This window comes from Pleurodeles waltl, chromosome 4_1, assembly GCF_031143425.1.
Source record: "Pleurodeles waltl isolate 20211129_DDA chromosome 4_1, aPleWal1.hap1.20221129, whole genome shotgun sequence".
In the NCBI taxonomy this organism is placed as follows: domain Eukaryota; kingdom Metazoa; phylum Chordata; class Amphibia; order Caudata; family Salamandridae; genus Pleurodeles; species Pleurodeles waltl.
Genome location: NC_090442.1, coordinates 179,140,298 through 179,154,242, shown reverse-complemented (window position 1 = coordinate 179,154,242; position 13,945 = coordinate 179,140,298). Strand labels below are relative to the sequence as shown.

General features: G+C 48.3%; 1 protein-coding gene across 1 annotated transcript in view; it reads right to left on the bottom strand.

Moving 5' to 3' along the window:
- The window catches only part of TRIM24 (tripartite motif containing 24), a 659,378-nt gene that overhangs the window by 379,535 nt on the left and 265,898 nt on the right, over positions 1-13,945 (bottom strand). Inside the window, exon 12 of the mRNA XM_069227983.1 lies at positions 992-1,061. Within this exon, the coding sequence (XP_069084084.1) occupies positions 992-1,061 (70 nt within the window). The remainder of the gene's footprint in view (positions 1-991; positions 1,062-13,945) is intronic.

The window sequence follows — 13,945 nt, the reverse complement described above, 5'->3', positions numbered from 1 at the left end:
CTATGGTCATGCTTTGTAGAAAGATTGTGATTTATTTCTACTTCATGTGCTCCAAAGAAGAATGTGATCTAAAAGACAAACCATTAAAGAGCATGCCCAGGAACTTTGTCTAGCCATTCCTTGAAAAAACAGGTTTTCCTCAGCCAAGAGTGACGACAGAAAACAAAAGAAAAGCCTATAGCACAGAAAATAGACTGTATAGTGCCAGATATGCATAGATTGATACGTCCAACCAGTCACATCCTTGCAAAGTTCAATGAAGGGCTTCCTAATATGTGTTGTAAGGCTAAAGATCATGGGAACAGCCATTTCCCGCAGTCCTCATATGATGATAACTCACTACAAACAAACAACTCTTAGCCAAATGGGGATATTAATAAATAATTTCATTTAGGCATAGCGACAAAATAACATACAATCAAAGTGTTCCATCAAAAAAAAATAAGTAATATAGTACAGTGCATCTGAGTTGTGACAGAAGTTATACTGGGCAGTTAAATGACAACTCAAAATGATGATACTCCTGCCTGTTACAAGCAATACAGAAAGCCAATAGCACGATTCATCATTTGACCCTGATGCCTAATTCTAATTCAATTTTTACAGTCCAAGTTCATATTAGCAAGCAGGGATGGCGCTTAAATGCAGCTTCATAGTGTTATGTCACGTCCTGGGTGATACGAAGCCAACGTGGAGCAGCCCGATGCATCCTGCCAGCATGTGGGAGCACTGCTGTTTAAACTTTCCAGTCTAATCTAGGAACAGTTTAGGAGTGTGAAGCTAGGGGTATCCATCAGTAACATTTATTTCTCTCATATCTAGCATGCAAAACATTGTTACCCATTTGCTAGGACTCAAGCTCAACTTTCCAAGAAAATAAATCTTTCAAATGTGCTACATAGCCAGGCACACACTGTATAAAACACTTAGCAATGGTTATTAAAAAAAATAGCATGCACTTTGATAATCAATAATGCAGGAATCAGCTCACCTTTCTCTGCTTCCAATACTAGATGCACTGGGTGAGCGCATGGGTGGATGGACACTGGCCACCATAGCTCCTAAGTTAGATAAAAATAAACAACTTATATGAATGCCACAGTTAACAACATTTTGCATTTCAAAATGTTTCATACAATGTAGATTGGCTCCTAATTCAGAGTCACAAACCTAAGCCTACACTGACTAGCACAGATGTGCAACAGTTAGAAAGGCTATTTATTCTAACTAAAAGGCCCCTGTTTTGCATATTTAACTCAGAAAGATACAATGTCCTGGCCATAGCAGCAATTTAGCGACTGTTTCCTTACCAATAGGTAAGGGCCCCAAGAATAGCATTCTACACAGCGAGGTACTACATATTTTTAAAGCTCACTATTTTTATTGAGTTGTTTCTTTATTCCACAAACTAGTAGGACTATCGGACAATCTTGTATCTCAAAAACATTTAGAATTATCTACAGTGAAAAACTAAACATTGACTTTGATCACTCATGGGGTCCATTCTGGAGCATTTTTACATAATACACATAATTTACTTTAAGTACATTTTATGGTTCAAAGTTCTTTATTGAGTTTCAATAGGCAATATAAACAAGGGAGGAATCATACCCTCCAACATATAGAAAACAAAGAAGGGAAATAAACCTCGGCCAGTATCCCTCCATCCCCCAACACCTTCCCTACCCACCCCTCCCAAGGTGCCCCTATGACCAGCGAACAATGAAGAGTGTGCGCAATACTATTATTGTGTCCTACTGGCTCTCGTTTCTCTGGGGACTGTCGCCTTCTGTGGAAGTTTTAAGTTTTTGGGGCAGGTCAGCTCTCGGAATTCCCCAGCAAGTAGAGTCAGAAAGGAGTGCCATAGTTTTCTATATGAGTGGTCCTGTGCCCTCAGAGTAAAAGTGAGCCGTTCCATCCCCAGAATCTGCCATAGCCGATATAGTCAGCCCAGCTGTGTGGGGACTTGTGGGGAGCCCGAGTGTGTCAAGATGTTCTGGAGTGCGGCGCCTAGTGCAAGGCTGATCTGGCGTCCTTTTAGTGATTTGAGTGGAAATGTCAAGGGGTTCGGCAGGCCCAGAACGATGTAGGCCGTTAATCTCAGACGTTGAGTGGTTATGTGACACTCTATTTCATCCAAAATACCCTCCCAGTATGTGGCCAACTTTGGACATTCCCAGAGGATGTGTGTCAGGTTACCCGGGTCTCCGCAACCTCTCCAACACAGAGGTGAATGCGAGCTGTCGCTCCTATGGAGCCCAGCTGGGGTGAGGTACCAATACGTGGCTATTTTTACTGCAGTCTCTACGTCTGCTGTACTGTGTGCCGTGTGTCTGGCCCTATAGTAAATCGCCTCCCACTCCGTGAGTGTGAATTGTCTCCCCAGTTCTGTCTCCCATCTCATCTGACTCGAGGTTCTAGGTTGCAAGGCTGCGTTCTGTAGCAAAACATACAGGACCGAGATTATATGTTCATCTGCGGTCTCAGTCAATAACCATCTCTCAAACTTCAGGAGGGGTCGAGATGCTACCTCACGCGTCGTCGGATTCATCACCCAGTGACATATTTGGAGATATTGCATTCTCTCGGTCTCAGGTAGTGAATGTTCCTTCCTTAAGCTATCAAAGGACATTATGCCCCCTACGTCAAACAAGTGTCCGATGGAGCGACACTGTGGGGTGGACCAAGACCAGTAGGAACTCTGGCCCGGTGTAAATTCTGGGTTCCCCACTATGGGAGTCGGGGTAGCGGGAAGGTAGTAAGCGCCTTAGTGCGGGCCACTTGGTCCCATGCCTTCATTTTTGCTCCGGTGACGGGCGAGGAGTACAAACCCTGTGGTCTATGGCAACGCGAAGGAAGAGGATCTTCCAGAGGGTGGTCCCCGTGATTGCTCTATCCATGCAGACTCTGGCCAGGACCACTAACAGGTATCAAAGTTGGGCCGTCCTCTAGTATTGCTGAAGGTCAGGAATGCCCAGTCCTCCCCTCAGAGGGTGTTGACAGGATAGGTGCCTGGCCATTTTAGGCCACCCACCGACCCAAATGAAGTGGCTAATATCTTGCTGTAGCGTTTGGAGGGATCCGGGCTGGGGTTCCACCAGGAGCATCTGAAAAAAAACAGTAGAACGACATTTTTATGGCGTCTATTCTGCCCAGCCATGAAATGGGATGGGTTCTCCACTGGGCCAGGTCCCGTTTGATACTCTGGAGGAGGAGCTGGTAATTCAAACGTGAAGACTCCGCAACTGTCCTAGCTATCTGAATGCCTAAGTATGGAATGGATTGTGGTTGCCATTGAAACTGATACCGCCGGGCCAACAATTCCACTGTTTCCTTCGGGAGGGTGAGGCTGAGAGCCTGTAATTTTGAGAGGTTTGTCTTCAAACCAGTCACCCCTCCAAAGGTCTCCACCTCCTTCAGAAAAGCCGGCAGGGCCCTCAGTGGGTCGTCCAGAGCCACCACGATATCGTCCGCGTAAATTGCTATTACGTATTCTTCCCCTCCAAAAGTAGGCCCGTGATCTCTGGGTTGTCCCTTACGCGCTGCGCAAAGGGCTCCATATAAAGGGCGAAGAGCGGGGGGAAGCGAGCACCCCTGCCAGGTCCCCGCCCCACAGGGAATGAGGCAGATGCTATCCCACTGACTAACTGAGGCCTTAGGATGAATATACACACTAGTAATCCATGCACGGAACCGGGGCCCCAGCTCGAAGTGCTCCAGAGTAGATGTGGCCAGTGGACCCGGTCAAATGCCTTTTCAGCATCAATGCTGAGCAGCATTTGTTCTCTCCCCGAGCGCTGAGCTTTGTCTTTGATGTGCATGATCCGTTTAGTATTTTCCCTGCACTGTCGGTGTGGGATAAGGCCCGCCTGATCCGTGTTCACCATGCCGGGCATCAGTGGGTTCAGGCGGGAAGCCAGGATGCCCATGAGCAGTTTAATGTCTAGGTTAAGTAGAGAAATTGGTTTATAAGACCCGTAATGTGTGGGGTCCTTCTCAGGTTTTGGGATGACCACAATGGATGAGTCTAGCATCGATGGTGGAATTGTATCCGGTCCTGAGATAGTGTTAAAAAGGCGAGTCAGTACTGGGGCAAGCTCAACGCAGAAGGCTTTATAGAACAAGCCTGGGAAGCTGTCTGTTCCCGGGGACTTCAGAGCGTCCAGCCTGGCTATTGCTGATATAACCTCCTCCGTTTGTATGGGAGCCTCAAGCGGGCTGCGTCATCCGCTGAGAGTTGTGTTGTGTGGGCATAGTTGAGATACTGCCGAGAGGCATCTATATTGGGCCGATGGGGAGTATACATGTCCCGGTAGAAATTGTGGAATGCCGCAGCTATCTGCGTGTCACCGACCACCTCTGTTCTATCCCATGACCTCACTGTCTCCACCAATGTGTATTGCCCCTGGGCGCGGAGTCTGTTGGCCAATTGTTCCCCCCACGTAAAAGGAATGGCGCAGCCGGAGTGCTGCGTACTCTGCTCTATCAATGTCTAGGCTTGCTAGCTGAGCCCTAGTTACACTTCGCTTCCTCCAGATCCTCACGGCCCCAGTACGTTTGTGAATCCTCTGGAGTTCCGTCACTTCCAGCTGTAGCTGGGCCCTCTTCTCTCGTCGAGTCTTGTTGTCTGCTGCTGAGATAGCAATGAACTCGCCCCTCACGGCTGCCTTCATAGTTTACCACAGTAGGGAGATTGGGGTATCTGCTGTGTCGTTAATGTCTAAAAAGCTGGAGATAGCCTTCCGTATCAGAGCCGCTACCTCAGGCCTCAACAAGAGTGGTCCTGAGCAGCCAAGGGTGGTGAGCCCTGGGTTGAGCAGGAATAGTGAGAGTAAGGGAGACAGCTGCATGGTCCGACAGGGCACATGGCTCTATGTCTATCTCCTTCAGAGTCTGTTGGACGTCTCTAGTACTCAAGAAGAAGTTGATGTGGGCGTAGGTTTTATGAGAGTGGGAGTAAAAGGTGTAGTCTCTGGTTGTGGGGTGTCTATTCCTCCATAAGTCACTCAAGCCTAACTTCTCCAGTCTCTGTAGTCCCCCTTGTGACATAGCTCCCACCCCCCCCCATATCTAGAGGCCGACCTGTCCCAGTCATTGTTGAGGACAACATTAAAGTCACCCCCTATGAGTACCTGTCTGTCCTGCGTGGTTATGACCTCACCCAGCGCACAACGTATGAACCACTACTGTTTCTCATCAGGCGCATAAATGGAGGCCACGACGACCTGGGAGTCCCATAGGTTTATACTGAAGGCTAGTAGCAGACTCAGTATTTCCACGATTTTTTCTGCCGCCTTCCCTCAGAATAATAGTGACACTAGGTGTGCCACTCCCACTACCTTGTTCTCTTGTGAGAAAAAGTACTGTATTGGGAAGGCCCATGATCGTAGTCTATGGTGATCTGCAGGACGCAGATGGGTCTCCTGCAAGAGACACAAGTCCGCCCTGGTATTTTCCAGGTAGGAAAGGACGGCCCAGCGCTTGGTTGGGTTGTTCAGCCCCTTAACATTGAGTTTTAGAACTTAAACCCCCTGGATGCCTGGGGCGAGCTGGTCTCGTCCAGGCACACGGTTTCCGTGTGCCCTGAACTAGACCAGCTCGTCCTGCACCCGGCCCATGGGGGAAGCGCTAGCGCTCCCCCCATGGGCCTCCCACCCACACCCCCCAGTCGAGGATGGAAGGGGAATCCCTTCCCCTTCCACCCCTGATCCCCCCCCCCCCTCGGCAATCTGATGACGTCAGCACGCTCACAGCACACAGATGTCATCAGAAGCAGCCGAGGATGCGCTGGAAGCCATTTGCTTCTAGCGCGAGGGGAGAGAGGACGTCCCTTCAGGTAAGTCCTTCTCCTGGGCAGTTTTGAGGGGGGAAAACAGACACAGGGAAAGGAAAGTTTTTCCTTTCCCCCTGTGCCTGTTTTCAGTGGATTCCTGGTCCACGATCGCGGGTGGGGCCCGCGATCGTGGATCAGGAATCCCCACTAGGCACCAGGGATTTTGTTATTTCATTTTTGGGGGCGACCCCTTGGGCAAGGGTCGCTCCCCTCAGGGGCTACAAGTAATCCTATTTCGGCTCCGTTTTTTTGGCCGATCTGCCCTCTGGGGGGTTAGGGGGGGAACCGCTAGAACACCAGGGATTTCGAATTCTATAGGTTTCTGGGCAGCAACGCCTTAGGCAAGTGTCGCTGCTCCGGGGGCACTAATTTTGTATATGTTTCGGCACCCCCTGGGGCTAGATCGGCCATATCTAGGCGCCAGGGATTATGTGATATGTGTGTGTGTTTGGGGGCACCCCTTGGGCAAAGGGGGAAATTAGTATTGGCCATTTCTGCCCCCCTTGGAGGCAGATGGGCCTATTTTTTAGGCCATCTGCCCGCAAGGGGGGCAGCAACCACCAATATGCCAGTTTTTTTTTTTTTTTCATTTTTTTTGTTTTGTGCTGGGAGTGCCCCCTTTGGCAAGGGTCGCCCCCTAAAGGGAGCACGTTATTGGTGGCCATTTCTACCCATCTTGTAGGCAGATCGGCCAATTCTTTTCAGGCCTAAGGCACCAAGATGTCAGAGTTTTTTTTTTTTTTTTTTTGTGAGCTGGGGGTACCCCCGTTTGACCAGTACGCCCCCCAAAGGGGCCACAAAGCTGTTGGCCATTTCAGCCCCCCTGGGGCAGATTGGCCTATTTTATTTAGGCCCATCTGCCCCCCAAGAGGGGGCAGAATCCACTGAGGCACCAGAGATCTTGTGTGGGTGTGTGTGTTTTGTGCGGGTGGGGGGCGGCCCATTTGGCAAGCGTCGCTCCCCAAAGGGAGGCACATTACTGATGACCATTTCTGCTCCCCTTGGGGGCAGATCGGCCTATTTTTTTTTTGGCCCATGGGGGCAGAAGCCACTTAGGCACCAGGGACAATTTCTAAGTTCTTGGTGGCGGGGTGTTTTGTCAACTGGCAAAGTATTTGTATTTGTGATTGTAACAGTTTATTTCTTATTTTTTGTTCTAGTTCAAAGCGTTTGCTTCCTTTGCTGTGGATCCTTGCGGTTTTGGCAGTAGTTGTCCTTCAGTTTGCATAGTTGCATGTTTTAGGTAAATGAAAGCAATTTACTCCAAAGGAGTATTGTTGATATGAATGAATGACATGTTTGTAGGTGGTGTCCTAAATGCAGTATTGTGTGTGAAATTGTCCTTAGATTTGAGCACAATGATATTTGTGTTGTCATATGTCTAATGTGTTTTTTTCTTTTTTTAGTGGGATATCATTGGTGATTGCTGTGTCTGTGCAGAGTAGTTGCTGGTGAGTAGCTTTTTCAGGCAAATGAGTGGTATACTTTTTTAGTACATAACTCTTTGTAATAAAGCTACACTTTATTTATTACTTATTTTAGTGCTAGTTGTTGTTGGCAATCCATTTGTTTAGTTTGTTAGTAAGGATCATGGCTAGCCGCAGAGTGACTGCTCAGCAGGTTGTTGGCATGCTTTTTGAGTCGTCTTCAGACCATGATTACGAGACTGACTCTGCATCTGAGGCAGAGGAGGAAGTGAGAGATTCTGGCAGTGAGTTTTCTGTCCCAGAGGCTTCTTCTGATGAGGAAGCCACTCTCAGTGCAGATGAAGGGCCTGTTTTAGAGGAGGACATTGATGTGCCAAGAGTGCAGCAGCCTGGGGTTTCCCATTAGAAGACCTGACACCTGGATTGCCCCAAACATGGAGCAGCCAGTTAGCTGCATTTACTGGTCTCCCAGGGTGTAGAGTCAATACGGAAAACTTTTTGCCTGTTAATTTCTTTCACATGTTTATGGACGATGTATTTTTGGAAGAGATTGTGGAGCACACTAATTTATATGCGGAGCAATATTTGAGGAGAGATGAAAAAGTTTTTAGGTTTGACTTTTTTGATGGGGTAGATAAGGAAGCTGTCACTGGCTTCTTATTGGTCTAAAAGTCCCTTGATGGCAACGGCTATATTTCCTGTAACTATGACACATAATCGCTATTTGCTTCTTCTTCGTATGTTGCATTTTGCAGACAATGCTTTTGCCTTGCCACGAGATCACCCTGATTCTGACATCCATGATGAGAGTACTTCCCCTGTGCCTGTTTTGGGTCAAGTTGCCGAAGGGCGCAAACCTGCGTGCATTTTGGACTACATTAAGCACATGGGTGGTGTTGATAGAGTAGATCAGAGGTTGGAACCTCACACTGCTCTTCACAAGTCTTAAGTGTGGTATAAAAAGTTGGCCCTACATTTATTTCATTTGGCAACTTTTACTGCTTTTATTGTGTTCAAGGATTGTTCTCCTGAGTCAAGGATGAAATTTGTTAAATTTCAGGAGTCAGTGATAGAGAGCCTTATTGTGGTGGAACAGGCAAGAGTTCCTAGAGTAGCTGTGGTGGAGGATGTGGCTAGATTGAAAGATCGCCACTTTCCAGATCACTTTCCTCCCACTCCCAAGAAAGACTTGCCCACTAAGAAATGTAGAGTATGTGCCCGAAGAGGTATCCGGAGGGAGAGCCGGATGTACTGCCCCGATAGCCCTTCAAAGCCTGGGCTGTGTGTGGCCAGCTGTTTTAGCAATTACCATACTAAGAAACATTTTTGGGAAATAGCGTGAGCGTAAACTGCCTATTTTATATTTTCATATGTTCGGTTTCACGGTTGGCATTAGTGTCATGTATTTAGTTAGAGCTTTTGTGTTTGTAGTTTTGTACTTATTTTATAATTAGTTAGTGGTTTCTTTGTTGTTTATTTAAAAAACAAGTGATGGCGGTGTGCGTGGGGTAGCGCTTGGCTGGCAGTGTGTGGGGGGGTGGCGCGTGGCTGGCGGTGTTCGTGGGGTAGCGCTTGGCTGGCAGTGTGTGGGGGGGGGGTGGCGCGTGGCTGGCAGTGTTCGTGGGGTGGCTCTTGGCTGTGCGTGGGGTGGCTATTGGCTGGCAGTGTGCGTGGGGTGGTGCTTGGCTGGCGGTGCCAGCCAAACGTCAGCCCACACACTCCCATCAGCTAGTGTGACTGCTGTATCAGGCATGTGGGCGTATATGTAAGTGATGGGCCCTTGAGTGGTGAGGTCTGTTGATGCGAATGTTGTAATGTGCTGGGCCCGTGGCTGGCGGCGTGAACGGTCTTGTGCATTTCATGTATGAAAGGTGTGTGAATGGACTGTAAAACGGTTGGTGACTTGAGGCGGCTTTACAGCTCACGAGCTGCGAGTCATTGGTTCAGTTTTTTGGCCTTTCAGTTATTAACAGTGCATTTCACTTTTGTGAAATCTCTTGTTAATAAAATTTGACCTACTGAACCATCACTCACCCTCGTGCCAAATGCAACCAGTATGTGTGGTACAAATGACAAACCCTGCTAAGCTGTAATCAGGAGTGGCAGCACACTTGTGACACGCTAGGTGTCTCAGGTGATACCCCGATAATAAAGCATGCCACCAACTTGGTTGGTGGGTGAGGGGTCTTTTTCACATAACCTAAGTGCGTTTCCTTTCACAATTTTAGTGTTTGGCACATCACAGACGTACGTGGACACATCAAAATGATATAATGCAAAACTACCTGTGTTTGGGGGGGAGGGGGCACCTATGTTTTTGGCCCTGGGTGCGGCCTTCATCTAGGGAAACCTACCAAACCCAGACATGTTATAAAACTAGGCACCCCAAGGAGTCCAGGGAGGTGTGGCTTGTGCAGATCCCCCAACATTTTCTTACCCAGACTCCTATGCAAACCTCAAAATGTGCTTAAAAAAGCATATTTTCCTGACTTTTCTTAGTAGGATCACCGCCCCAGCACAAATTTCCTACTCCCTAGCGTTCCACTCAGTCTCCCAAGTAAAATGACACCTCACTAGTGTGGATCCCCAAAGCAGAGTCAGCCTAAAGATGTATAAAAGAGGAATATGTGCTTATCAACTTGCTGTGCTATCCCCTGAAACTCTACATGTTTTTGGCCTTTTTCTGTTGCAGGCATCTGGCCCACCCACACAAGTGAGGTATCACTTTTATCGGGAGACTTGGGGGAACGCTGGGTGGAAGGAAATTTGAGGCTCCTCTCAGATTCCAGAACTTTCCGTCACCAACCTGTGAGGAAAAAGTTTTTTTGGGGCAAATTTAGAGGTTTGCAAAGGATTCTGGGTAACAGAACCTGGTGAGAGCCCCACAAGTCACCCCAACTTGGATTCCCCTACATCTCTAGTTTTAAAAAATGCACAGGTTTGGTAGGTTTCCCTAGGTGCCGGCTGAGCTAGAGGCCAAAATCCACAGGTAGGCACTTTGCAAAAAACACGTCTGTTTTCTTTGGGAAAATGTGATGTGTCCACGCTGTGTTTTGAGGCCTTTCCTGTCGCTGGGGCTAGGCCTACCCACACAAGTGAGGTATTTTGATCGGGAGACTTGGGGGAAAATAGAATAGCAAAATAAGTGTTATTGCCCCTTGTCTTTCTCTACATTTTTTCCTTCCAAATATGAGAGAGTGTGTAAAAAAGACGTCTATTTGTGAAATGCCCTGTTATTCACATGCTAGTATGGGCACCCCGGAATTCAGAGATGTGCAAATAACCACTGCTCCTCAACACCTTATCTTGTGCCCATTCTGGAAATACAAAGATTTTCTTGATACCTATTTTTCACTCTTTACATTTCAGCAAATGATTTGCTGTATACCCGGTATAGAATGAAAAGCCACTGCTAGGTGCAGCTCATTTATTGGCTCTGGGTACCTAGGGTTCTCGATGAACTCAATAGCCCTATATATACCCACAACCAGAAGAGTCCAGCAGACGTAATGGTATATTGCTTTCTAATATTTGACATTGCGGTAAAAAGTTACAGAGTAAAACGTAGAGAAAAATGTCAGTTTTTTTCACCTCAATTTCAATATTTTATTTCAGTTGTTAGTTTCTGTAGAAAACCCTTGTAGGATCTACACAAACTACCCATTGTTGAATTCAGAATTTTGTCTACTTTTCAGAATTGTTTGGGTTTCTGGGATCCAGCATTGGTTTCACACCCATTTCTGTCACTGACTGGAAGGAGGCTGAAAGCACAAAAAAATCTTAAAAATGGGGCATGTCCCAGTAAAATGCCAAAATTGTGTTGAAAAATGTGTTTTTCTGATTCAAGTCTGCCTGTTCCTGAAAGCTGGGAAGCTGGTGATTTTAGCACCACAAACCCTTTGTTGATGCCATTTTCAGGGGGGAAAAAAAACCACACACCTTCTGCAGACCTTTTTCCTATTTTTAAAAAAAAAAAAACTTTTCACTGTATTTTGGCTATTTTCTTGGCCTCCCAAAGGTGCACCCACAAAGTCTGGGTGCCTCTAGAATCCCTTGGATGTTGGAAAAAAAGGACATAAAATTTGGTGTGGGTAGCTTATGTGGACAAAAAGTTATGAGGGCCTAAGTGCGGCCTGCCCCAAATAGCCAAAAAAAAGGCCTGGCACCTGAGGGGGAAAAGGCCTGGCAGCGAAAGGGTTAAAGATGCTTGGGGCTGTGCAGGCGCTAAGTCATGGGCCTCTGCCCCTTCGCTATACCCCTCTTCCCAGGTGTGGCTAAAGCATCTGGGGGCCCCTCTATCACCACTGAGCTTTATATTCCTATGTATAAGCTTTGTACAACCTTCCCCAGGGAAACAAACCTTAAAAAACAACATTCTTACAGTCCCGTCAGGGGGACCTGGTACATCCGGCATACTCCAGAAAGGTAGTCTGTAATCTTAAAGAAAAGCACCCCAGTTACCATTCTGCCACCAAGTGCCCCCCCCCCCCGCCATCCCCCATCCGCCCCCCGGCCCCTGCCCCGCCGCTCTGGGTCTTGATGTCCTCAGGCCCCTCATTCTCATCCCCCCCCCCCACCAATCAGTGGTCGCTGAGTCCCCGGCGAGGGTCGTCTCCAAGACTGCCCTTCTCTCTGAGACTACTATCTCTAGGTCTGGCTCAACGGGACAGTCTGCCATTGGTTACACTTCCGGCATCCACGGTTGGGTCTTGTCGAGCGCGGATGATCCTCTGAAGGCATCTCCAGTTGCAGCAAACTACAAGCCTCTTTCCGTGAACGTAGTTGGTGGAGTTTGCCTTCCCATCGAAAGACCAAGTGAAAGTGATGGCCCCAGGAATAGGACACCCCTTTGTCCCTGAGGTATGAGGTTATTGGCCTAACGTCCCTCCTCTTCTGTAGGGTGATTGCTGCCAAGTCCTGATAACAGAGCAGCGAATGGACCTGAAACCTCAGCGGGTGTTGCTCCCTTGCTAGTCGAAGAATGCGCTCCTTAAGGAGGAAATCGTGGACACAAACCAAAATGTCCGCCGGGGGCACATGAGCCAGTCTCAGTGGGCCCACTCTGTGTACTCTGTCCATTCGCACCTCTTTATCCAAGTCCTTCCCTAAAATCTGGCAAAAGAGGGAGCCAATATACTGGCCGATGTCATCCTCTTCAGACCCCTTTGGGGCTCCCCTGATGCGAATGTTATTCGGCCTCGAGCAGTTCTCCAGGTTCTCATGTGTGCTTGGAGCATGATTTGTTGCTCCTGTAGGTGAATGACTTCTTGCTGGAGTTGTTTGATCTCCTCGTCGCAGCTGTGCTCGTGCTGCTCCAGGTTGTTGACTCTCTTTCCAGCTCGTGTCTCACTTCCTTCAAGTCCCGGGACAAGTCGCGCTTTACCACCTGTAGTCTCTTTTAGAGACTGAAACAGCCCCTCGAAGAAGGACCGAATGTTTGGGCCTTCTCCATCTTTGTCGACCTCTCACCGGGTCATAATGGGGGGTCTCCCTCTGAGTTCCCCTTCATGGTCTTGGCGAACATGTCTGACTGATTTGTCTTTTTCAGGGCGGGCCGAGGCCATAGCACTCCTCTTCGCCCATCAGGTGTCGTCGCCCAGTGTCGTGGCCTTGTGGTGTTCTTTGTGGCGCTGGCCCAGCTTTAGGGTATTTCGGGGGGGGGAGGATGTCCCGGTCAGCTCACCCCTATCTGTCGTGCCGCTGCATCCATGTGCCCACATGTGCTGGGGGTGATATTGGGGGGTCCTCAGTGTCCCCCCAGGCCATCACCGTGCTCTGCTGGGCTCCTCCTTGTGCGTACTCCAGGCGTGCTCCCCCTCTTTCTCTGTGCGGCCCCAGGCGTCACCCTCCTGGGCCTCATTTTGCTTCCGGCTCACGCCCGAGCTCCAATTGGCGGCACCACCATCTTGGGAGCCGCACGATTGCGGGGCAGCAAGCTCACCTACCGCCTGCTGGCTCCCGCTGCCATTCTCTGTCTCTTCTGGGGGACGGGGGGCCTTGGTGGGATGGCAGGGGGGGGGCCTTGGGGAAAGGGAGAGAGATGGTGGTTGACGTGACATGACCAGCGGTGACCACAGGGGTCAGGGAGGAGAGACACCAGAGGCAGTCTCACCTGTCCGTCATCTTGGGAGCGTGTCCTTAAGTACATTTTAGATGTACTGGCCACTGTACAAACCATTTATTTACAGTAAAAATAATAGGAAACAAGCAATGTAGCTAGATAGATTTCAGATTACAAAGGTTGGAAAACTGGCACTGTTCTTTGAATGAAGCACACTCCACAAGCATCCCTTCATACCCTATCATAGATTCCTTTCCTATATCTGTTTTGTGAGGAGACTATGAAACCTCCCTTACATGTATTCTGAGAAAGGAGAATTGCTTATGATTTCAATGGTGATATTTCTGAATGAGAACTAGCACTTACAAATAAGAAAACGTTACTTGCAGTCCTGGTTCTGCCCACTACATGTATAGACCCCAGAGCACTTATCAGAGTTGTATTGTCCATAATAAAGTTAGACAGGGTGCCAGCGTCCATCTATCTTCACGATTACTAACAACCTGTAACACCTTATCGGAAATTCAACTGTTTTCATGAAAAAAATGCTGAACCTGAAACACCAGCTTCAAACCTGCATTGCATCATCCAGTGTGCCGAAAGGTTTAAACATGTATGAAGGGG